At 36.5% G+C, this 26,812-nt stretch overlaps 1 protein-coding gene across 3 annotated transcripts in view; it reads right to left on the bottom strand.

Annotated features, from left to right (window-relative positions):
* The window catches only part of Fife (regulating synaptic membrane exocytosis protein fife), an 89,745-nt gene that overhangs the window by 4,117 nt on the left and 58,816 nt on the right, over window positions 1-26,812 (bottom strand). For all 3 annotated transcript variants that reach the window (XM_066404150.1, XM_066404149.1, XM_066404151.1), the window contains 10 exons: window positions 22,819-23,125; window positions 22,539-22,761; window positions 22,200-22,482; window positions 21,275-21,440; window positions 13,349-13,554; window positions 7,341-7,465; window positions 7,082-7,283; window positions 5,940-5,998; window positions 1,745-1,926; window positions 179-368 (listed from right to left, as the gene is read on the bottom strand). In XM_066404150.1, coding sequence (XP_066260247.1) covers window positions 179-368; window positions 1,745-1,926; window positions 5,940-5,998; window positions 7,082-7,283; window positions 7,341-7,465; window positions 13,349-13,554; window positions 21,275-21,440; window positions 22,200-22,482; window positions 22,539-22,761; window positions 22,819-23,125 — 1,943 coding nt within the window. The remainder of the gene's footprint in view (window positions 1-178; window positions 369-1,744; window positions 1,927-5,939; window positions 5,999-7,081; window positions 7,284-7,340; window positions 7,466-13,348; window positions 13,555-21,274; window positions 21,441-22,199; window positions 22,483-22,538; window positions 22,762-22,818; window positions 23,126-26,812) is intronic.

Here is a 26,812-nt window from a genome sequence, read left to right as displayed (position 1 = left end):
AGAGAGGAGGAAATTCTTCCGCCTATGTTCGTCCTAGAGGTGGTAATGTACATGGTAGTGTAACTAACCACAAAGGTGGAATTCTAGAACTTTAAATATAATCTGATTTTCGTTAATTTCCACTAAACTTATCACTTGGGCTCTTAACTGAAAGTTTATTTTGTTGCTATAAAATTACCTTCTGTAGGTCGACCGAACACTCTCCTAGAAATGCGTGCTCGTTATGCGGTATGAGGTCCCATAGTGTAATTTCCAAAACTCTTTCCATGAGTTCATCCCCTGGCACATTCATAAAGCTCAAATTCGCGTTCCATATGGGATTCTGACTGGCCGGAGCCACCTCTGTTTGCAGACAATGCTCCTCGCTCCTAAATAGAGGGAAAGAGAACACTGTAAAAGAATGACAGAGATGCGCATATCTACAAGGTAATTACATAGATAGATAATACCTTAATCACATGCTTCACATTGCACGATAATACTTCTTTGCTAAACACATAAATCACATTCCAATAACGCTTGTTTTCAAGATACAGGGTGAGAGAGCCAACAAAGGAGGAATGATAGAGGAAGTAAAAACTAGAAGAAAGATGAGAAATATGAAAAAAAGCACGATGAAAAATATGTTCTTCAATCGCGAGGGATGAAACATCGTGGCAGAGAGATAGGAAATAAGAGACATTTTCGTTTCGAAACTGAGCCAAAAATACTGCTTTCAGCTATATATTATCCTGTTAAACTGAACTTTTGATGCTTATCATATATAAAAACAGTCTAGCGTTAACGAAGAATTTACAGCGTATGACATCAATAAATAATCCCCTAGGGGGATCAATTCACCCCCCCCCCCTCCCTTCCCCATCCCACGATATACCACAGGGTATGAAAAGGGATATGCGGACTTTTATTAGAAACCCACGCGATGTCTCGGCTTTCATTGTGAAAACAAATACTGGATTATGCTTAAGAACTTAAGGACAAATAATTTGTAAAAGCAGCCTTTTAATGGAGTAAACACAGGTTTCTCGCTATGTTTGATCTGGAAAATCTTGAACAGTTTATTTTTCTTTATGATTAATTCGTAATTAATCCGACAGCAAGTTAGTAAGCAGTCTAACTAAGGGCCACATTATTAATGTGCTGGTTAACTTTCGTAGCAGTTAAATTTCATTGAGATATTGAAATCCAGCACATTAATAACTTGGAAATCAAGTAATCATGTTATAGGCGAGAAGCAAATAGGTACCTTCCCCCCGGCAAATTCCGTGTGGTACCTCTTTTCCGTGATGTTAATCTGATGCTGAAAACCTGATAACAATTTTTCGTGATGGCTAGGATGAATATACGGAATCTTATCTGTTCATATTTAGCGGAAGAAATACCTGCTTCAGGTAATTCTCCTGCTTAATCCTCGGCTTAATTAGAATCTCGGGACAATCGAGGCACGTTAATTTAAAGTTTTTGTTGCCGTTGCTCGTTAGTTATTTTAATTAGTTGTGTCAGGAATTTAGTTTTCTACTCTTAGCTTTGTTGTTGGAGATTAGTGCCAGTGTATTATATATTTGATGGAGTTTATTGCTTGAATATCAGGGTTAGTAACTAAGGGAGAACATTCTTAAAAATCGACTTTTTCTTGAAATACAGGACCTACAAGACATGTCCGTTTTAATGCATGAAATTTGCAACATTGAAGTTTAATGACTGTTAAAAGATTTTCAAGACCTTCTTCTTGTATAAAACTTACGTTAAGGGCAACAAGCACAATCGAGCATATGCTTCAGGTAAAATCCCGAATCCAAGGGTGTCATCTCTGGGTGCCAAATCGTCTGCAGCCAAAACTGCGACTACCAGTTCCTTCCTTTCATCGTGGTACCACACCTGGATCTGGATTCTTCCAGTAACTATGCGCTCTTTGGCTAGCTGTTCCTGCAATATAAATAATATTAGTGTTTTTTAGTTTTGTTATGTAGCTAAACACTATAACATATTAGAAAACATTAAGTAAATTTGCTGAAATGATTGAGCAAAGTTTTAATTTCCAGGTCTTATACATTCACTGTCACAGAGCAATGTATAGGGATTTCTACGAAGTTCCATGCTAATAATAAATTTAAAAGCTATTTACAATCGAGAAAACGATATGTGATATTAACTTAGTATAACATTACATTACATTAAATTTAATTGAAAGCGCAGAAGGGGGATTAACGCATTAATATTTAACTTAACAGATATTGATTTCAGGATTTTAAATGTTAAATTAATGGAAAAATTCGTACAAATTTATTTGGAGTTATCATGTGGGGACTACAACTCCCTCAATGTCTAAATCACTAATCTGAACTTGAAATTTAGTAAATTTTCAAGCTGAAAAAAACGTTCAGATTAATATCACTTTGAAGTGATCTGGATTAGCCTGAATCTGGATTATACCGTTACATTTTTACATGTCACTCCCATAAAGCCGCTTCTATAGCCGAAAATCCAGAAGATTACTAATTAAAGCCAGCGTGATGTTAAATTTTCAAGCTCGAAAGGATTCCAGAGGAACTAGGATATGAGTTCCAGTGACTTGAATTTCAGGGTCATAAAAACAGTTCGGGCTGCTAATAAGAAAAATTCAGAAAGTAACCCACTCTGCTAGTTCGGGTCACTTAATAATAGAAAAAATTACCTTGTGACGTCGGTTTCGTTTAAAATAAAGATTTAGTAGTTTATTCATTATAATATCAAATCGAGATACTAAACATTGTCAAATGCACGTTTCGTGATGAGTTCGGTTAAATCAAAAGTTCAGTACATTACTTAGGATACTCTAGGATCAGTTCAAGTTACTAAAAATTGGTGGTATTAAGGTTAAATTGGGTAAATGAAAACATTATTAGAATGTTACTCACTTTAAGGTCAACTTAAATTACTGCAAGCCCTAGTTAATTACTTTTTATGCTCAATCCGAGTTAGGAAAAATCGAGTAGATTACTTAATTCAAGAGCAGATTCGGAAATGAAGAAAAAACTTCAGAGAGATTCGAGTTACTAAACTGCGTCCAAAATGACGTTTTCAGCTAATTTAGAGTTAGTAAAAATGATATTTTCTACTCATATGATGTACTGCCTGCAGCTCGTGCAAAACATCGTAGAAATGAGTAGCAACGGTCGTTGTGTAATATAAGTAACATTATTGACAACATTCGGTAACGAATTGTTTTTGGGCTCTCAAAAACCCCGCGAAAAAAGTCAAAAACCTTTACAAAAAAAACATCCAAAACTTCATGAAAATTGAAATGTGTAACAAAAAATATTACTATTAATCTCTTTCTTTTTATAATTCCTAAAAATTTTGACTTTATTTAATATAAGTTAGAAAATGGTACCTTAAGTATAAATACGGTTGCTATGGGTAAGATGAAAGTACCCAGGATGAAGTTAAATTACTTAAAAACGAGACAATTGCACTACAAACAGAAAATTTTCTCAAATTATCAGTTTATTAGTAGATATTTTAATTTTCTTAACAAGCCAAAAGCCCCTCGATTTTTTCCACCACTTGGTAATGTCGGATCATCTTAAAAACCTTGATATTTATTGAGTAACAAGTGCGACAAACGCGATTAAGTCATTTTCTTAATTTAACCAACTGGACTTTGGAATGGTAAATCAAGTATTCGCTTCTAGATCTTCAATCTACAAGAACTTTTGGTATTGATCTTCGTGACGTATTAATACCCTTTCAAAAACACTATTACAGACAAAAATTAACGCTAATAAACTTACACCAGCAATAATATAACCAACCTCATCTCAAAAGCATATCATAAACTACAATCTAAAAGACTAGACAGGCAACAAGCAACAAGACAAAACAGAGGGGTGACAGTAGCATCTCAAAACGTGCCAGTTGGGACAGAGAATAGCGGGTAATCAGTAAGTGAAATATGTAAACAATGGCCACTCACTTAAAAATTTGACCAAAACTCTTTTCATTTTACGGGATTTAGGTTCTTTGAGTTCAATTTTTTATGTGTGTGACCACCCAATAAAAAAAATCGCGTACCTAATTTGAAAGTCTCCTGTGTGGTTCCATCTTTAGACGACGAAGGATGGCATTTGCGGACATAAAAACGGTTAATGTTCTTTAAACATTTTTAATATTAACTAGTTGCACACATTTAATATAGAGCACCTAGATTTGAGACAACACTGTCCCAGCTGACACATAGCATTTTAGATAGATTTCTCCAAGCGCTGCTTCACTCCTACGCAACTCTTGACCTTCATCACTCACTAAGATTGTCACAATATATGTAGAACTGAAACAGCTCTACAATTTATCGACTACTTACGCACTATCTAGACTTAACACTGATTTTAACGATGGCTAAACATTTATCCAGTTTTAACGCTAACAATTATCTACAATGACAGTTTTATTCCTCCTAAGGATAAACGATATGGTTTTGTCCTAACGAATATTGTCCTTTTGTATAAAATAGTTTTAGCACATAAAAGTGGCCCTAAGAGCTTCAGATATTCTTTTATTCAAAAAAGGTCAGTCCTAGGAGATTATTAACCCTAATCAGGCCAATTAATATTGGAGGTAAGTGTCCGTTTTTGAACGTTTGATGCGATTAGAGGAGCATTGTAGAAGTTCTAAAGCTACAATTTTAGGGCTTTCCTAGGCAAGCATTGGAAGCAACACTGATCACAGTAAAAAGAAAAAACGGACACTTACCAAGCACATCGTTGTCACACTGCAAACTTAACTTTTTTTTAGATAGTTTGATATATGCCAATAAAGCTATTCGGGTGTGAATGATACTATGTTTATGTGGCGATTCGGGAGATTTAGGTATTGTCCTGGAATAAAAAATCCGGAAGCTGGAAAATGTATTCCTTTTGAAAAAGTATGTGCAAATTCTATCTGTCCTTTATTAAATTGAGATTTTCTAAATTGTACGATTGTAATTAGATAGAAGTAATTCAGTAGGAAAGGTATCAAAAATATCGTTACAGATTACGGAGTTGTGGGACAAACTGGCAACAGAGATGATGGTCCCCAACGCACTCTCATATAATCCTTCCGTCTGGCCCTGAAAAAACTTGCCACTTGAGGGATAACCCCTCATCTCTGAGTCCTCTTAGAGGCTTATTAATTTTGTGGTGGTCCTAACGCAAATATTAGAAAATGAACTTATAGTATAAATTCAATACTTTCTAGCCTTGTTCCGGAAGTAGACATATTGAGATAAAGAGATAATAATTCACACTCACCGGAGATAGTGAGGATTATAAGGGTTAATCAGAAAATTGCCCACTGTAATGTCAGTTCAGATTGTCAAATTTCGGGTCAAAATTGAGCTTTAGGTCAGTTCCGGTTAGTCAATTAATGCAAAAAATTACTCATTCTGCGGTCATTTTCTCTTCCTAAATAATGATTAAAATTAGCATTTATGGTCAGTTCGGGGTAGTCACTAAGTTCAAAAAATGACTCTAGAGTCAATCTAGCTTAGTAACCTTCTCGTTGAAAAGCAGAATTCCATGATTGTGCCAGCACTTGAATGGTCCAATTTAACGTAATATACATACTACATCTAGAGACTATTTTTCTGTGTATTTATCCAAGAGAAACTCCTGTATGTAGGAATGAAATGGAATGTCAAGATAAAGATTCACTGAATAAATATCCATCACAGACTTCATCACTATCACCAGTTAGTCACAAAACTCCATGCAATCCGTAAAATAGTACTTAACACAATGATTGTTGGAAACGTTAAGCAGCAGTCGGGTTAAGAGGCGACTTAAATTATTAGATTCATATTATAGTGCCTTAGCAATCTAACCAACTTTCCATTAACTAACTTGTTCAATAATCAATTTGTATACACAGAAAAGTGAATTCTGAAAACTAAAATGGCTGCAAATAATAAATATTTATACCGGTGTTTTGGGAAGTTTCCTTCTTGTGGGCGATGAGGGCGCTTTATCGTTTTCTGGATCTGTAACCAAAAGAAAGTAGAATATTACAAATCGATCCCACGAGGCGAAAGAAAATGGTTTTATTAAGCCAAGAAAATTCCTCAAACCCAAAATGATCTTCCGAAGTTCGGCAACATTGGGGAGGAACCATTGATACCTTGCGACATTCAGTTGTCCACCATTATTATTTAAAAACAAAAGAACGACGCCTTGTTGCCAGTTTTTTATATTACATTATATTCAAGGATTAGAGAGTTTTTGTAGATAATGTATGAGTTTTCTTTACAACGACTTGTGGGTTTGAATTTTCAACCTTAACCGATAAATTAAATGCGGCTTTGATATTTGGGTTTCCGCCCTAAAATTGGGTGGTCGGGAAACGCCGAGAGCTGATTGCATTAGCATTTCCTATCCAATTATGATTTAAGAACAGCCCTGAGGGTTAAAACTCGCCTCGCTTGGGAGTTTCAATTAAATGTAATTGTTACTAGTAACGGTTGCCCTTAGTGCTTGAATTATTTTCCTTAAGACATAACAGAAAATAAATTATAATCAAATTTAACAAGTGATTGGAAACTAGGCTCTTGAGTCTCCAATAAAAATTTACATTTTTGATAAACCAGCGTCAATTTGTCTTTGGCACGAACAGAGCAAATGGTAGTTCCCTTGATACGTTATATCTTCACTTTAAAACTATAAAATACCACTTCATCTCTCTGGACACTTCCACCATTAATCTCCAGGATAGGAAAACGTCCCTGGACCGTAATGTTTTTCCTACACGACCACTGAAAAATATGTTTTTCTCCTTTACCTTGATGCAAGACTCGGATTAATCGATCTCGAAAGGAAAGAACTTACACATTAAGATTGATGTGTTAGAATCTAAAGATAGACTGCAAGGCAAATTGGTAAAGGTGAAACCCCACCTACTAAAATCAAAGCACAATCTACAGCTATAATCAAGATGCAGTGTGGTAGGTTAGTTTGACAGTCAAGATAATCTGTTATGTGTTGTCTTTTGGGCATTTCAATTGCCAACTGTAACTGTCAAATTTCGTAAATTTAAAACCAAGAAATCTCAACTACCTATTGTCACTTACCGACATATAGAGCGGAGATATTCGCCTCCGAAGGCTTTCTTATGGAAGGAGGAGGTAGAGGAGGTTCATCCAAGAAGTCACACATGCGCAAATCAGTCGCGTGCTCTACTAATAACTCCACAGTGTCTCCAGTATGGTCCATAATTGCGCAGACTTCTTCGAAGTTGCGGTCGATCAATGATACTCCACCCCACTCTAATACCTAATTAATTTTTGTTTGTAAATGAAGAGGTATTGAGAGGTGAGGAAGGAGACCTACTTTATCTCCTTGTTGCAATCCTCCCTTTTCAGCTGGTCCTCCGGGGACCGTCCAGACGATGTAGGCGAAGAGGTGGCCGTCGGGGCTCGTCTTGCCGCCCACCACTCTCATACCGAAACCGCGTGCTGTAATACATAGTTGAATTTAGAATTAATGACTTGATATCGGTTTTAGAAGGTAGGTGGATTCGTTATAAGAACCACCCAAAAATAATATACAGATTCGACAACTTGTCAAGGGTATATTCGCAGATGAAGGAACAGAATTTTTTAATCAGAAAATTTAAATTTATTAAATAGAGTATTTATTTTCTGCAAGAGATTGATAAGCTTACGCAACTTCATTTTAATTCTCAGTATATAAAGTCATTATGCTACCCATTTCCCCAACATATGAATGTGAGTGTGTTTTTAAAATGAAGGTTACTGAAGCAACTCTTGGACTTCAAGTGAGGTATTCAGAGGTTGTTATGAAAAAAATAATGAAAAATATCGCCTCAAAAATTTCAGAAATAAAGCAGGAGGCATTCTCTTTTACGCTTTTTTAGAACTTTTTAAATTGCCTTTAAATAAAGGCTCTTGATCTCCCTCCGTGGTCTCTGTCCACAGTTTTTGTAGCAATTACGTGAAAGAAAGTTTCAGCAGGCCAAGAATTTCCAAATGAAAATTGTCGAGAGTTCTATTTATAATTCAAGAGCAAATTTTCCAATACATTTTAAAGTCAGAAATGCCTCTTTGCTCCTCGACTTTTCCCTTCGCCACGAGCGGCAATATAACGCCAACAACTACACCCAAATGAGCATTCTTGAGTTATGGAATTTCCCTCTCGATACGTGACTCTTAACTACGATATCCCCAGGCATTCGTTGATCGCCATCTCTAGAGACCTACTTTCCGTTTAACCATTTTTCAAACCTCATTAGTGAAATTAAAAAGTTGAAATATTGCACATCCTGCCTTCTGCAGCAATAATTTTCTGTATTATATTTCCAAATTTTTACCGGTAATAAAACCCAAAGCTGGCTAGTAGGAAATCAGAATTTATTTTATACTTACTGGAGTCACGAAATGCTTTTGAAAGACTGTTCTTAAATTCCTGAATTATGGCATTTCTGCTTTACCGGTACGTGATTCTTAAAAATCTAAATTTATGCTACGATCGAGGAAAAGGAAATTTGAGTTCAGTGATATTTTGTAGAAGATGGCAAGGACGTTGTCACCTTAGTTTTCTCTCGAATTTGGGAGGATCTAATAAGAAACAGGCGAATTTCTCTCAAAGACTCGTTGAGGGAAATTTTATGCAAAACTTATTTGCCTGCTTCTTCCTCTGTTCCCTCAATATCAGGCCAACAAGGGAGGCGGACGGGCATTCTTGAGTTATGGAATTTCCTGCCTCGGAACGTGACTCTGAAGCCTCATATTTATACATTAGGAGTTCGCATTTGAACGATTTTGAACACTCATGAAACACAAATAATGTAGATAACTGGGGATAAATTCCCTTAAAAAAATTATTTTCATCTGATAAATCTCTGGCTACGCCATCAAAGGAAAACATTTTGCGCTTGTTAGCGTTACATTTGCAAATTTAAGACAATGGGGCCCCAATTGCAAAGTTTCCTCGATAATGAAATTTTCCGTTTGTGAGTTTTCAATGCTCTTATTCGGAATAGCCATTGTTATGTGCTTATTGAAATTCGCAGAACTGAAGCGTGGTTATGAACTATCTAAAGTTTTGTATTGCGATACGATGACGAGAAACACGTCTATGGCGTGCCAAAAAGCCTGGAAAAACACAAATATTTTTTTGAATAAATACGTCAGAAGATTTTTTTTATTATTTAATGTGTAATATTATTGACACAGGTCTAAATTTTGACGTGTGTCAATTTGACAGTAATTCTGACAGCAATAAACCAGAGACGAATTCGCCTCCAAATTCAGGAAGAATAAATTGCATGACAAATTTGATCATTAAAGCGAGTTTGAAGGTAAACCTGTGTTAAGTTCGTTGATACAAGCGGCCATCTCACATGGTCTCATCATCTAAAAAATTTGATAATCGCATCACAAGTTTGACAAATGTGTGACATAAAAACAGCAGTATCATCAAAATGTGTCAATACACGTATAACAACCGGAAAAATTCAAAAAAATCATTTAAACTCTAGCAATAGGAACAGAAATCATAATAATTAATGAGAGAACAAAACAAAATTGTCGCGAGCAATGTAGCCAGTACTGAACACATCTTAACACCACTTTATAACAAGATTTGTTCCTACTACGATTTCTTCTGACTAGCGCCAAAGAAATTTTCATTGTTGGTGACAAATTAGTTTTGGAATTTGTCCTTTCCAACACGAGGCACCCAATAAAGTCGCCTCGGTCACCTTTTGATCTGAAAACGAGGAAAATTCCAATGTGTTGTCGAATTTAAAACGCGAAATAATTTAACTTCTGAACGTGTTCATCAAAGAAACATTTCAGGAGTGACGCAAGATTCCCGCAGACACTTAAGAAAATGTAACTTGCGAGTTATGTTCGATCATTATTTAATCCGGTCATAATTTCCGGAAAGTCAAAACCTCTGTGATGTTGCTCCTGATACGATAAGTTCAAATCTGCTAGGCTATCGTCATATCAAGGAAAGTACGTTAACTCGATATTAACTTTGATTATGTAAAATACCTATATGTAAGATATATGTAACATATACAGATTGCGGCGACGATTAGTGTCTATATCCACAGTAGCCAGCAAAAGTATTCATACACCTGTAACGCTGTTAAACAAAATGAAATAACAATATGACTAATACATTGTAACATTATTTAATTAATTTTGCATTAAACGGTAACATATAAACAACTAATCTATAATAATTTTCTTTACTAAATCATATTGTTTATAAGTACTATAGTAAAATGTTTACAAACATGTCATAAAATTAGATCGCAAAAGTATTCATACATAATGTAATTAATTAGAAATAATATTAGGATATATAATATTAATATTTTGTGGCATGGTCTTTAGATTCAATAATAGCTGCTAAGCGTCGAGGAATCGATTCGACCAAGTTTCGTGTTACAGAAGGATCAATCTTTAACCATTCTTCTCGCAAAATTTTTTCTAAGTCACTTTTGTTGCTTATTTCACGTTTTCTGATTCGTTTCTTTAATTCATATCATAAATTTTCTATGGGATTGATGTCTGGCGATTGGGGTGGAAGCTTAACAATTTTTGGTATGTTGTATACTAACCATTCCTGAACAATTTTCGCCATGTTTAGGATCATTGTCTTGGTAGAATGAATAAATTCGAGGCATGTTTAGTTTTTTAGCACTTTGTTTCAGATTGTTTTTTAAAACATTCAAATAAATCATTTTATCCATGATCCCTGGAATGATCACTAAGTTTCCCACTCCATTGGCTGACATACAGCCCAATACCATGCAGGAACCACCTCCATGCTTTACTGATGCTCACAGATTCTTGGGGTTTAAAGCTTCTCCTCTTTTTCGCCACACCAACTGTCAACCATCTGAACCAAATATATTGAATTTGCTTTCATCACAAAATAAGGCACTATTCCAAAAATCTAGTGGGCTATTTATATATTGTTTTGCGAACTGTAAACGTTTCTGTTTATTTTTTACATTAATAAAAGGTTTCTTTCTAGCCACTCTTGAACAGTATCCACCTTTTTTTATTATCCTTTATACAGTATCGGGGCTTACTTTTTTTGTAAACATTTCTTCAACCCTTGCAGCAAAATGTGTAGCACTTATTCTTGGATTCTGTTGGACCTCTTGTGCAATTTTCCTCTCTTCTCTAACAGTCATTTTTCTTGGTCGTCCGGTTCTTTTTCGATTAACAACGGAGTTTTCATTTTTAAACTTTTTGACAATGCTTTGAATAGTTGCAAAACTCCTATTAACTATTTTCCCTATTTCTCGATACGATTTATTTTGTTTATGTAACGTGATTATTGTTTCTCTCTCAGCAATTGTCGTTTCTCCCAATTTTCGACCCATTACGTCTTGAAACAATTGTTTTTTAGTTTAATTTCTGATTTACTACTCACATTCACTTGCTATTACTAGCTGGTATAATTTAGAAATGAATATCCGTAGATACGATCGACTTCCTTGCAGGTTTAGATCTGTTTTTGTGTGCCGACACAAATATATGAATACTTTTGCGGTCTAATTTTATGACATGTTTGTAAACATTTTGCTATAGTACTTATAAACAATATGATTTAGTAAAGAAAATTATTATAGATTAGTTGTTTGCATGTTGCCGTTTAATACAAAATTAATTAAATAATGTTACAATGTATTAGTCATATTGTTATTTCATTTTATTTAACAGCGTTGCAGGTGTATGAATACTTTTGCTGGCCACTGTATATATATTGTGACGTTTAATGTCTATGAACGCGCATCCACGTCGCGCATCCGGTATGATCTGTGATGTAGCGGCGACGGGAACTAAATTTAGTAAATCCAAAAATTTCGAAGGTGTGTTATTGCTCGCCAAATAATGCAATAAATTTTGAGTTGCACTATTAAAAATTTGCGTGTAGACAACATCGTTTATTTTTATATCGAAAATAAACAAAAATACTAATTTCCCAACTAAAATTCAGACGTATGATAACCCAAGGTCATCAATGACAGATGTCTAAATTCAGTTCCCGTCGCAGCTGCATCATAGATCGTACCGGATGCGCGAAGTGGATGCGCGTTTATAGACATTAAACATCACAATATATCTAGATATAGACACTAATCGCCACCGTAATCTGTATGTAAAATCTATGTAAGAATCACTATTGTATAATGGCTTGATGTGCTGGTGTGTATTGTTTAGATTCACCCACGTTCCAAGTTACATAAAATTACTTTGAACATACGCATATACTTAGTGTCAGAGCCATGTGGAAAACTCGTTTCGCCAGATGTCTGGTATCAGGATAGGTACTGACTGATAGTCAATACCTGTAAACAATGCAACCCAAGGGTCATCTAGGTGTCACCATGAGAGACCACAGATGGATTCCACACGTGGCCCTCAGACCGTTTGGAGGTCTATTACGTTGACCAGGCCCTTGCAGTGATTATTGTAACTGGACACTAATTGCGAAAACCTTTTAAGGTTTTGGTTTTCCCAAATTATCGGCAGAAAATAGATTTTGCCTATGAGTGTCTTCATTGGTGCACCCGAAAAGGGAGCCTGAGCCGTGAGTCTTGATCGCCTCCAGACAAGACCTTTGAAGTTAGTCACCTTTTGAATCCGGGTGTGAACGCACACTCACTAATATACGTGTATTTACGAGTTATTTGTAAGGTCGAAACTCTCTCGGACTTTATCCAGTTATTAGAAAATAAAGGGTATATTTGTTTTAAATTTTTCGAAGCCCTTTACGTCACAAACCGTGTTCCTGGGTATGGACGGGTAGTTGTACTTCTGGGCACCGAAAACCGAGATTGATCACTTATGGTCAGATACTCGAAGCCCGAGTATCCTTTTATGTCTTATAGAAGACATTTAGAAAATTAGTAGCAATTTGCTGCATTCGAACGTTGCAGCACTTAAAACTCGAATTCGCTGACTGCTTTTGTATGACAATTTGACTTAACAAGCAGCTATTAATTTGATCCTGTCAAAATGGAAGATTCAAAATTCCAGCTTTCCAGCGAAATACGGGTGTCGCTTTAAGACAGATAGTCGCAACGACATGCAATCGCTGCCATAAAGTGTTGCAGAATTGCTGTTCTCTGAATACACCGATTTAAAAGTAAATCGTTTGATGCATTCTTGGGCTTTAACGAAACGGTTTTACTTAAGGAAATGTTTGAATGCTTCCAGGCTTCTATGAACTCGATATATAGCATCAAATAAAACAAACTGCGTAGATGTGAATGTAATATCCAAAGGAAATAATCCCCGAATAGCCACAGGAACTACACAAGTTTATAGAAGGACACATTGCCTTACTTCGATGAGCTTTGTCGCTGGGATCCCTCCGAAGAACCACCCTTTTCTGAGCTGCAGAAGCTGAGGAGCCACTGTCCACGTCATGAATGACGATTCTAATGGCTTCAGCGTCTACCGATGCTTGTCGACGTGGGGTTGCTTCCAGGTCTTCTAGGGCTGGTGTTGGTCGGGCTGGTACTACAGCTCTAAGTCCTCCGATATCAGGTCTGGAAAGAAAACTTAGGGTTATTAAGGCAACAAAATCATTCTTCTTCATCTGAGACATGTTTAGTGAAGAAACATTTATCTAACAATTGCTTAAGATTTTGTGGTATTGTAGGTTGAGTCCACTAAAGATTAATGCAGATCTATTTAGGACGTCGATGTAAGGCAGCCTTTAATGACCTGCCAATTCTCAGGGAGTAATTGCTCAGGTAATTTTAGAAAAGGTCAGCTGTTAACTATTCAAATAATCACATATTCAATAAGCTGGAAAGGAGGGGTTCTGAATATCTATAGTATCTGAAGTATCTAAAGACACCAAAAATGCCCAGTGTGTTTAATATTTGAGACTATTCAAGTATGGGGGAAACTTGGAACCTTTTTTTGAACCTAATTAAATGTGGATAAACCCAATTACCAATCATAGTCATACAGGAGTAGACAGGTCTTTTAGGCAAACGTAGACGAGATAAATTCATAATTAGAGATTAATGCCACCCATTATGGAACCCCTGTCATCACTCCTACAGTCGCCTTACATATCTCTCGTGTCCTCCTGAATAAATGGAATGGAATACCACTCTCTTTCCAGATGATGTTTTGATCCACCTTAGTAAAAATGTAGGTAATCCAGGCTGTTTTTCAACAATGAGACCGAAAATTTTGCCCACCTGGGATTACTATATGGGGGTTGCCTTCTCAACATTCAATCACAAGGTCTTAGGAATTACCCCCATTGATGTCTTAAGGTCTTAAAACTCAATACTAATAATTGTTCAAACAACGCAACCCGATGAAATGTGAGCTGCCATTTTGCAAATTATTAATAGATAAAATTCATAAAGGTGTTTGAGCCTCGGCTTTGTCCCCTTCAGGCCTTTGCTTGTACAAATTTACACGACAAAGCATATAAACTCCATTATGAATATGCAGACCCTTAGGTACCTACCCTACAACCTACAAGCACACTAAAATTACATAAAGAGTGTAAAAATTCTATAACTGCTGTTACTGGTGCAATTTGCCTACTTGGACACCACAAGTGACTAATTATGAAAAAGAAAAAACCTGCACTTCTGGAAGATAAATCTGCGAACCTTTGACCGAAACCTGAAAGAAAATAAAGATATATCAGGATTTCTCTGGCATTGTGATTTACTTTAGCCTGGCTAAAAACCTTAAAAAAAGCAGGGATCTTCGACTTTACTTGGAGGAATTAAACACTAATCTCTTAAGTCCTAAATCCATTAATAATGAAACGCTTGTGACAACGCATGTAAGTATTTGTAATACTACTACAAAATCACTGTATATGTAGCCCTTAGACATAGCGGAAGTTATTGTTACAATAGCTATTCAGCTCAGAAACGGGCGCATGTAACTTAACGGAGCATATAAAAGCTTTAGATATCGATTGACGTAGAGTCTGTCAAGGGACATGAACGTTAAAAGTTTGCTAAATTTTCAGGAAATCAATGAGGAAGATGTGAGCTCTAATAGTCGTTACTTTCAGCCAAAACGAACGCACAATGGGTTTATTTCTTACGTCGAGATGCCACGGAGAGGCTTGATTGGCCGATTGTTGTAGAAACCACTGTCTGTTCAGACGTTAAAGTGGCTTTGAAAATTGATCTTGTGTTAAAAAAGAGATATACCAATATCTGATGATGCCTCAATAAATGTCCTATTCCTGACAATATGATGAAGGAGTTAGTTCTTGATACTATGGTGGAGGTTTCTTTAGCTTTATTCTCCGAAAATATGTTTTTATACAGGAGTTTCCTAATTGAAGCAAAAACATTAAAGCGGATTATTCTGAGTTAAAATTGAGATAAGTCTCTGTATACTTAAACATGATGTTTTAAGGTTCCGGCCATAATTTAAAAACGGATCTCGTTGAGCACAACTATTTAAAAGGAAAGCATTTATTGAATTTTTGCAGTGCTGCGTGTCAGAAATACGTTTCTTCCACTTTTCCCTTATAGAATTGCCAAATCCAGCAAATTCTTCTCCACGGTAAAGAAAATAAGGCATTTTGTTAGCGAAACGGTCTCTGCTGGTTTCGTCTTCCAGATCTAAACTTTGCAGTGTTCTAAAGCTCGGCAAAAAATATAAAATTCCCGACACAAGCTAATTCGAAATAAAACTGCGGGAAGGGAAAATAAGGGCGCTGTGTAACCTAAAAAAATAAATCTGCGGTTTATAAAAACGAATCCCCTCATTGTTCTCTGGTACATGTTCGCTTCTTCCTGTAGCTATATTTGGGGTTTTTAATTTTCAACTTTTATTGTACCTGCCAGAATAAAGACCCATAGCCCTTGGGCCCTCGGGCGTAAAGAAGAAATCAACGATAACGACATGAGATAAGATCTAAGGGTTGCGATGAGCTGTCAAGTCGGCCCGTGTCCTTTGGGCTAATAACAAACAGTCCAATAATAAAAATTCCCCTCGAGCAACCAACCTGAACGTGCCCTTTTTAGATCTGTTATATCCAAAACGAGGATTATTTGTCTCAACAAGTGTTTACCAGCGGGTACTAAAGCGACAGTTTTATGACCCTTTGAGAATGACTTTTAAAGAAGTAATGACCTGCAAATGAACGTGGTCAGACTCGCGGAAAAAATTGCCGCTTTATCTCCCCTTTAAAAAACAACGAACAGGAATATCTTTTCGTCAAGCAGTGAAATTTGAAATTTGAGTATAAATAACGTATTAAGCAGGTATACTACACAAGAACTTCGGAAGAGAAAAAGTTTCGATATTTATGGGCAATTCCAAGGCGCCAAAAATAATAAAAGGCCCTTATAGGGTGAGAACTATGGCCTTTGAGTAAGACCATTACAATGAAAAATAGGATTTGGAGATCCGAAACAGGCTTAACTTTGATACTTCGATCTTTGCTACATGAAAATATGTGTTTACGTGGTCTTATAGCTCTGTTTCTAAAACTCTTGCTAACTTTGCCAACAACAAAATTGGCTTACGTTTATGAACATATTTCAGAATATTTTCAAGCAACATTTTCTAGTAAAAAATCCAATAAATAACTTTAGCAAAGCTAAATATTTTTTGAGGGAACCTGAGGTATTAAAGTCAAAAGATGAGTTAGATGTGGAGATGGAGAGAAATGCAGATAGCAGATATAAAATATACATATATAGAAAAAAATAAATATAAAAATTTATTGATGGAGTATAAAAAGAAAAAAATATGCAAAGAAAATAAAAAAAACTCTGATAATGAAAGTCAAACCAATTGGTCTATAATTATAGAAGTTGGTGGGAGACTGATCAAGTCTAAGGCGAAAACGCAAGGTTGCAATTGCACTCTTGCTAATAATTTTAATGAGTATTTCATCAGTGTTTTTCGAATTAAAATTATAAAAAAAGATGTTAATTAATTGCTTAATTAGTTTGGAACCATTAATATGATGATATTTATGGGCACTTCTAGCGCGTCAAAAACACATCAAGATACTGTAAGCCTTAGCAAAACGAAAGATCTAATCTCCAGGGAAACCAAGGACCATCCCATCGCTCCCATCAAAATTATCTTACTGATAAAATTATGTGGATTTTGACTTTTCTGCATTAAGTTATTATAAAAGCATCATAAGGACCGTCCTTTTACACTTGAATGAAAAATTGACCCTTTTATCTTAAACCTATTCTCCAAACAGCAAAATTTAATATTTGAAGAAGTAACGTATGTAATAAAAGCACCTTTCAAAGTTTTAGGGTGAAATGATTAAAGTCCACCCTAGTTCAACACAAGCAAAAAGTCATGGATAAGTTGGAAATAGAAACTTGCCTTCGTTTATATCTTTGGTTGAACTATCAGTTGACTTCAGTTACCAGTATTTCAATAATTTTGTTCTTGATGGGACAAATTGTTTTTAGAGAATTTAAGAGTTAGAGAACCTCCAAGAAGTCAAAACGACGTGTAGTATGTAGAATCTTCAACTTCAAGTCGAAATTAACAGCGTTCAAATTAATTATTAGAGTAAACGAAGTCGGAGAGTATTGATGCGATGTGACATATCAATTTGTGTAGTGTGTTGCATGAAGAAGTAATATAAAGTATCTTTACATAGTTGATTTAGGATCGAGTAAGCACCGCAAAGTGTGATTTCTTAAAATAGCCAGAAAATGGAATTTCCACTAAAAAATTGCCGATCGAAAACAGAACTTTGTAAAACAGTTTTATTATAAAACTTTCTGCTTACCTTACTGTTCGTAATAAAGCAATCGAGACAGGATAAAAGATTCGAATTTTGTAGTCCTCATAACTGCAGGCGTTAGAGCTCTCGTACAAGGTGATTTTTATTTAATTCTCTAAAAAATAATTTTACATATTCAAGGAAGTGGGCTCTAGTGCGTTTAAAATGCTGTTTGAGACACGTAAACTAAGTTAAAAAAAATTTTTCAGTTAGCTCAAACTTTGTATTTGTGGAGCACAAACAGCCTTTCCATGCTGGCAACATAATAACCAAGTTATTAAGTTGCCGAAGTATGCTTTATTGTATAATTCCGTTTCGACGGATGTTCCCCAACTTTTTAATTAAAGATATAAAGCGGCTTTATCGTGCTAAACTTAAATTAATTAGGTTGTTTCGTTGGGTACAATACAACCTTTCAACCGAGAAATATATACTTTCATTCATTTGTGTGTTTTTAGTTTAATTTTATAAAAATAATTTAATCGAGGAAAAACAGCGGCTAATAGGCCTGGGTGTTCAAGAAAGGAGAAATTGGTGTAGAATTATTGGGAACATCGCTTTTCTTTGATCTACCTGAAGAGGATCGTTCCAATTCGACGGTATTGCGTCGAATTTTACGGAGGTTTAATAGCCTTGCTGAGATAAGACTTCGTAAGTTTCTCGAATTAAAAGCAAAAGCAAATATGTATTCGTTTCTTCACTAATCGTAGTCGCATCTCGTCAAATTGACTTATCGGGAAAGCAAACTAACGGCACGTTCTATGTTACTAGATTCCCTCGATTAGGAATGCGATTGGATCCGCGGTTTAACAGAAACGCGCCCTATAAAGAGTGGAGACGTATTTCGGAATGCTTTTAGCATTAAATAATCCAATTTGTTTCGGTAGTTTTCTGGACGTTTACTAAAGGTCAAATTGAATTAAACGCTGTAATAAACGCTAATTTTCCTCTGGAAAATGGCGCAACTGCAGCAAAACGCATTACCCCGACGACAATTTTTTTTTAATTCCGGTCGCATCATCCGGCTGGAAAGTTTTGAATTAACGCCTCGCAAAAATTAGCGCCCATTGTCCAAACTGTTGCTTTTTAGATAAACTAGTTTGGACTATCAGCCAACACGAGTTTTCGGCTTTTTCCAAACGTCCTTTTAATTACGTTTTATTTGACTCATCGTCGAATCTCTGGCATTTTGTTGGCGAAATGACTTTAATGAAGAGAAAAACTGATGGCTAAGTAGCAAAACATTCCAGTCGATCAATCCTGACCAACACATCACTTACAAATCCAGAACAAAACCCCTTTAAACGCACTGCATTATTTAGCTGGCCAGTTGCGGTCCGGCACATTGGACCAGGTATGTCCGGCGATAATATGTTGGACCGCAAACTGCGTATTTCTAGTTCCAGGGGCGAATACTGACGTCACTCGAAGTTTGCAATTGCCTTTTAATACAGGGGCACCTTGTTCATCGGCCCGACTTCCTATAAATCGAGCAATAAAAGCGAAATGAGGCTCTTCTCTCTTGGGGCTTAAGGGGAACAAAAAGTCGTCGAAAAAAATTTTGGAAAGGGGAGAGGTGAACGGCACGTGTTTTCTGTATCATTAACACGAGCGGAGTCACGTTTTACCAGTCGGTTTTAAACGTTTTCATTGTTGGAACCACTTTAAACATGTGATAATTATCATTTTACTGAAAGCAGAAGCACCGTTCTTATTGGAAAACGCTAACCTAAATTAAGTCTACGCGGCAATAGGGTCTGGGGTATTGCCTATGGTAAGGAGCAATTTCTAGTTATGGCCATGTTGATGCCATTAAAATTTTCTGAATTGTATACTCGTTCCAGAGATTCTACCCAATGCAATTTTTTTCTTGGGAACTGACTCTTCCAATTTTTAACTTTTCAATCTCATCAGTCTCGTCACAGGTCCGGCGCCGGACCGACACAGTTCCATCACACAAGTTTTTTCGGTGATTCGTCATGTTTGTTCACGCACATTCGAAACGTTCTCCTTTATAGTGGGTCTCGTTCACTTCTTCCTCGATTTCCTTCCAAATATCATTTTTATAATGAATGTTCAGGTATTTGGCATGCTACAAATCATATAAAATGTTATGTTTTCTAACACATTCTATCAATTGTTCCTCGTTCAAGTTGCTCTCGGCCAGGCGTCCGACGCCGGAACTCTGACGGGACTAATAAGTTTGAATCGACTTTAATACTTTCGATATTTTTCAGTTTTCCTGAAACGTGACGAACGATAGTACTTATAAGTGAACAAAAGCAATGCCAACGACGAGTAATTGATAGAATTTATAGGAAAATTGAAAGAAAATCGGATAAGAACTGAACCACTACAACGGACAAGGTTTCACATGCATATGAGGAAACGTAATGAATCAGTCAAAGAACCTCTGTGACGGAATTGATGCGTTTGAATTGACCTTTAATTGGCCGGACTTAAGACAGATCTGAACCCGTCGGTTGGAAAACTATTCGGTGCCGGATAAAAATGATCTCCGTCCTCACGGTTTAATTTAAGAATATTTTTTATGAGGAATAGTCCGCTTCAGAGATGGAACAGTAACGCGACGGGCTCGTGTGTGTGAAGCGGCCTTAACACGACGCATAAAGTCCACAGCAAGAACTTTCTCCATTTTTCCAGATCCATCCACCTTTTTATTGTGGAAGGTCCCGCAGCCCTAGCAATTCAGTGCCTAATTCGGCAGAAAAGACCTGAAAGCTTCCTTTATGTAAAATACTATTGGAGAAGCAATATCCGTGAAAAGGTCCATAAAATCCGGAAAATAGTTTGCATATCGGGGGAGAAATCATTAAATGGCAAACAAATCTTCGGGCAAGCTCTCGAAGGGCAACAAAAGGAGTCTGTTCCGAGGATCGATTGTTATTTTCTGTAAGGAGTGACTTTGGGTAAATGACTTTTGTCGCATAATGGACCATTATTCATTATACTGGAAGAACATGTTTTCAGAAGCAGGAGAAAAGTCAACGAAATTCGAATTTTTCAAGTTTCCTGACGTAAAGTAGTACGTACTTTCTAAAACGCTTCATTTCTTAACCGAGATTTACATCCTTTTAGGCCATCCGTTTCCAACTCCCAAAACCTCTAAAATCACAAAGTAGGTATAAAAAGTATCACATTTGTACGAAATTCAGTCTATTCCGCAATTTCGCTCCAATACTCCGAAATTCAGTTTGGCCCGAGCAAATCCCTCGGCGTCTCGGCAAAACCCCTGTTGCTTTATTTCCCTATTTCTTTCCAGGGCAAGCTTTTCACGGCCAGAAAAGTTGCATACCTAAGCTTTTCCCTTTCAAAGCTTCTTAGTTTCATTTTGGCACTAACCTTTATTCTCAGATCTCAAATTGCGCGTACGAAAGTAGCTGGATTGGATTTTATACATTACTTTAGAAGCCAGAATCGCTGGTTTTGCCTCCCTTATATTTGAGACCTTAATGATGGATTTAATTGGGGACATGAACACTTACAAGTGGGAGCCTCTTCGACGATTACGTCTGTCGTCTTCAGGAGCTGCTAGTGCCAATGTTGGTGCGGTGTCAGGACTGGGAGGGCTTGACGGTTCTTGTGGTGGTACTCTGAAAGATGCTCGTCTTCCGGTGTTGGTAGGTTGGGTCACAGTACTGAGGCCGGGCACTAAAAGAATTGAAGGAAAACTAAAAAATGAAGCACAAAGTTGAATTTGAAGATTAATAAGAGAGGTTTTGGGTGCCCGATTTGCATCTTTTTCAAGATTCTAACTAGACTCTTGTCTAATTTAGAGGGTCATTTTTCGCTCATCTTTGTATTCTTCAGTGGTTCCATATCGCCAAGTGTATTTTAAGAAGTAACCCGGCGTTTTTTTAAATTTAAATATCAAACAAGATTTTTCGAGAATGTGATGTACGGCGCCTTGAGAAAGGTAGAAATCAAACCACCGAAAGGTCGACGTTAGCGCCAACAAGCTTTTAATTTCATGCTTCTTGTGGGATATTTAGATTAATTTAATGGAAAAGTTCTGGTATTAAAAGTTTCCGGTTGTCAGAAGGTTTGATTAGAATTATTCGTAATTTCCTTGAACTTTCATTGAAAGAGAGAAAGGAAGACATTGAAGAAATTTAAACAATTTTTTCAATTACACGCAAATTAAGATCTTTAAAGAATTTTCCGGAGATTTCTTGCGTTTTAACAATTTTAATATTTCTGAAAAATTTGAGATATCTCTAGGTCTTTTTGGAATAACAGTAAAATAAATACAATGGACCACACACAACTTGCTTTACTAGAGATTGGAGCATGGAGTGAGAGCCCCAGAAAGATTTTTTTTTAATGGATACTAAATGTTTTAAGGGATACTCCAAAAAGTCACAGAACTTCCTACCTATCTTTGCTATTTGTAACATATTGATTTCTCACCTGAAAACACATCGTAGGCTGACGCCCTCCTGGGCATGGGCGCTGGTAGACCCAATCCACCTTCACTTCCTTGTCCTCCTCCTCCTCCTCCAGGAAGAAGTGTGGCTTTGACTTCATCATCGTAGCTGTGTTGCCGCGCTACTCTGGAAGCCCTTCTGGATCTGGGGGCTGCCGGAAGAATATCGGAGGTCTTTGGAGGGCTATTGGCCCTTGAGCCGGCCCTCGATCGACCACCTCCTCTGGTCCAGTCAGAATCTGGAGTTTTAGAACCTCCACCTTTCAACTAGAAGCAAAAAAAAAACAGTAGTATTTTCTTTAGTAAGTGTAGTTAGAATTTACCTTTTCTAGTTCTTTGAGAGATGCAGGTGAGACATCGGAATGTCTCCTCAACTCAGGACTTCGAGGAGGCGCCAGCCCACTCCCCATGCTCCCCACAGTCAAACTTCCTCCAGAAGACCCCAACCTGGCCTCCGAGTGCCTCCTTTGTAATTCTTGCAATGGTATTTCTAACAGACTTTCATTTGAATCTTGTGTTATAATCGCTGCTCTAGATTGCATTTTTCTTTAAAAAAAAAAAAAACTTTAGTCAAGTCTCCTATATGTTCCACAAACAACTTACCGTCTACAAACACTACAAGTCCAATTTGCTGGATCTTCGTTTTCGGCTAATTTACTATAACTGGCACAGTCTTCGCACACACGCTGCGTGCAGGTTGCGCAGGTGCGACTAAAGTCATCCGGTTTGAACGCCTTCAGACACACTCTACAAGCACCTGCCCTGCTGGGCGGTTTCCCAGGTTCGCTCTTCGGGGCGGTGGGTGTAGGTTGGGTGGTCTGGATCGTTGCCGGTCTCTCCTCCGCGGTTTGTTGGTCGCAGGGTGCCAAGTCTGGTATTAGGGATGGCCGTGGTCCCATTTTTGTTACAACTGAAAAAAATAAGAGTAACGGTTAGGAACAAGTATGAAAGGGAATGAATATTTCTCCTCCTTTACTTCTTTCGAATTAATTTCTTAATCCATACAATTTGTATTTAATTTTCTGTTCCTTTTCATAATAACAACCTTAAATTTCCTTACTGTCCTTTTTTTCGTAATTCAGATTTAATTTATTATTTAGTTTAGTTCGTTCTATTTAAATGCCTTCGCCATACTGCGAAGAAAACTAAAAGACGAAAAATTCAAGTAAACATCAAAAAATCTATTTAACCGAAAGAGACTTCACACTTTTAACTCGCCATTGTCAACTTTCTAAAGAATTTAATTGCGAAGTCTCTAAAGACGTGACTTAGAAGCTAAAGCTATAATAACTTGAGCTACCTGGCCTGCTCTCAGCTTTCATTATTCAAGCTTTAGTTTCTGGAGAAAATATAAAATTCTGTTCGAATTTTAATACACCTGCTTCGACCCTTGTCGAGACAGGCTCCCTTAGTTATTTTAGATAAATTGCATTGACTCAAGCGCGTACTTTGTTCATTATTGGGAAACGAGGGCGCCATTTCGGAGAAAATGACTCAAAAGGACAATTCAAAAGGAGAGAGATAATTTGACCTTATCGTTTTAACCGCCAATTTCGAGGTGACACATAGTGACCCCTTTGTTTTATTTATATGAGGGGCACGTTTTTCCTGAAACCTAAAATTATTGGATTTTGCTAGGATCAAATCGGGAATGGAACTGATTTATCCTAATGGAACTAGGAATATCGAGATAGGTTCACTACAGTGATATCATTAAGTAACGTTAATCAGGAATACCCTTTGAGAGTTCGGATGTTTACTTAAGTCCACTGTCCCTCGAATTTTCTCGAAACGACCCCAAATTAAATCTTTCTTTCAAGTTTCAGAGTTTTTCTGTGTTAAATTTTAAAAAGGTTTCCCCATCCATCTCCGCTAGCAAATAAAAATTCGTTACATTAAGATACAATAAAAGTTTTTTAATCCGAAAAGTTGGATATTGTGCTCGGAAAGCGAGGATTTTATTATGTTCCTCTTTGTTGCCCCGGCTTAAGGCAAAAAATGCAAGTCTTACCTTCATATCATAACAAAATCACAGTGAAAGTTAATTGAATCAACTAAAAAAGCAAACAGAGTACATAAAATATAATCAGGGTATTTCCCCTCAAAGCAAACTGAAAGCAAAAATCCTTTTTCCTTTTTGACCTGGACTTTGACACGATACGTGCAAGAGATGTAAGCTGTGATATATATGTTAAAGGAATCCTTTTCAGGTATCGATTAGCCTCCCTTTGACGCAATGTAAATATGGGAAATGGGCTACAAGGATGTTTGACTTATCCCCTTGTCGGAGACCGTATCTTAGGTGAGTGTCAGGGATAGACGTTAGGGAAATGAGAATTTTACTGCCTATAAAATGAAATTCAATTTGAACTTTATTTTTATTTATTGTAAAGGTGAGTAGTTATAAAGTTATAATGACTAAAGTCGATACGCGTTCCTAATGGATTTTATTAGCAATGGCTCTCTATTAAGTGAAAACCACCTTGACATCAGAAAGTGCTTTTCGTGAAAAGGAAAACTGATGAATGATTCAAATGAACTTGCATTGAACCGTGTTCAAGAAATGGTACACAGAAGAAAAATATCGGCTTTCAGCAATTCAGGTTAGTTGGAGGTAATTAAAGTAAACTGAATGTAAATAGTTATGAGCGAGAAGTGATATATTCCCAAAGTGATAGCGTATTCTAAAAGGGCGCAGATTAGAACTGAAATACTCTGTATAAATAGTACAGATGCATTTTAGGTCCTGAAACGATTTTAAAAAAGATCCATTAGAAAATAGAGCCCAAGGGGTAATATTCAACCATATTACTTCCATTTCCTAGACGGGCAACGTTCGTTCAGAATCATTTCATATTTCATGATCTTTCCCATTTGCCTAGCGAAAAATCATTAATGTTCCTCTCTTTATCGGAAAACTGTCTTATTTTTCAACTCAGACTACTCAAGTCAACTTTAGGTAACGTAACAGGAATTATCTGAATTTCGAACGTAGTTCATGAAAATATTACATTATGAGGATGGGCTAGTGTTCAACTGTTTTGAAAGACCGTGTTCTAAATTACACTTTTGTATGCATTTCGTGAAAATATTGATGAAAAGCAAAAAGTAAATTTAAACTTTACAAGCACTGAAGCTGAGAAAATAGTATTGACTATTTTAATAGACTGTAATTGATTCAATATGGTTTTCATTATCATGAAAATGTGCTTAAGCTAATTTTCCTTCAGTGAATTCGTGTAAATTAAAAATACTTTTCTGATTTTCTAAGGACCTTTTAAGCTTCTGGGTGTGTTGTTTCAACTCGTAAAGAACTCCGAATAACAGAAAATGCTTTTTGGCAATTTCCAAGACTTCCATGGTTTAGAGCGTCCTGAAGAGTTTGATTGACATAGATTGAATTATCCTCTTGTCGGAGACCGAAATTCGGGTAAGTGAAACGATTTGGAATTGTAAAAAAGGGAAATTCAATTGTTTAGCACAGGGCTGAATATAAAATTATAATGACCAAAATCAAAACTTGCAAGAAACTTACCTCACTTAGATGAGAATTCCATGGCTCAACGCCTTCGCTCATAATTAAAAATTACGACCCAAGTTCGTTGGGAAAGCCGCAAATTAAAAATTAATTTTTCTTCCCATTCGTAATTCAGAAGGGAAAATGTCATTAATAAAAACGAATTATTATTCACCCAATTATTGCGAGACATTTGGCTCGGGGTAAATTGGTATCGCATCGAATTATCATCGCAACTAGTTTCGTTTATTGAGGGGCTTTATTGGCAGTCGCACAACAAAGAGAAATGTTACAGTATTGGAACTATAACAAAACTAAAACAAATATTAAATTTTCCCGTTAAAAAATATCAAAAAGAAGAATAAATAAATAAACTATAAAAATTAATGGAAAGAGAGGCACTATAAGACGGACGGGGGATTTATAGCATATGAAAAGTAGAAGAATGCCGGATGAAATTTAATATGTGGAATAAAGTAAACATAGTGAATAAGGTAAACAATTTATAGACCGATTCTCTATTGTTTTCATACTCTTTTTGGGAGTGAAAAGGGCATAGATCAAGCCCAGGAAAAGGCAGGAATGGACGTTATAAGCTGGCTTAAACCTGAACTACCCTGAAATTTTAACAGGCCTTATCTGAATTACATGGAGCATCAATAGTCGTGATTCATCAACTCTCTAAACCAGGTCAATTGAATAGTTTTCTTCAGCGGAGGGAATTTTCCGAGATATTAACCCTCTGTAATAATCCTGAATCCATGAAAGTTACAATCTGCCTCACCTGACAGCTCAACGTTTACCACCCCGAAAGACAGTCAGTTTATGTTATCTGGCTGATTATCTGTAGTTCCCATTAAACAATAAATTTCCCCTCGAGCTGATGCCCAGAATTCGTCATCCCCTTCTGTATTAGACAGATTTAGTTTGCTTCGAGCAGCCACTAAATTTGATTCACCAAAATGATTTATTCGGTTTATGTGCAACAAAATAATACATTACTAGAGGATTTAGCAGGATAATTCTCCTTTCCTTAGAAAGTCAACATTACAACTGTTAAAGCGATTTATATCCCCACAG

Source organism: Euwallacea similis, chromosome 33 (genome assembly GCF_039881205.1).
Source record: "Euwallacea similis isolate ESF13 chromosome 33, ESF131.1, whole genome shotgun sequence".
In the NCBI taxonomy this organism is placed as follows: domain Eukaryota; kingdom Metazoa; phylum Arthropoda; class Insecta; order Coleoptera; family Curculionidae; genus Euwallacea; species Euwallacea similis.
This window is presented reverse-complemented; position numbering and strand designations above follow the sequence as displayed.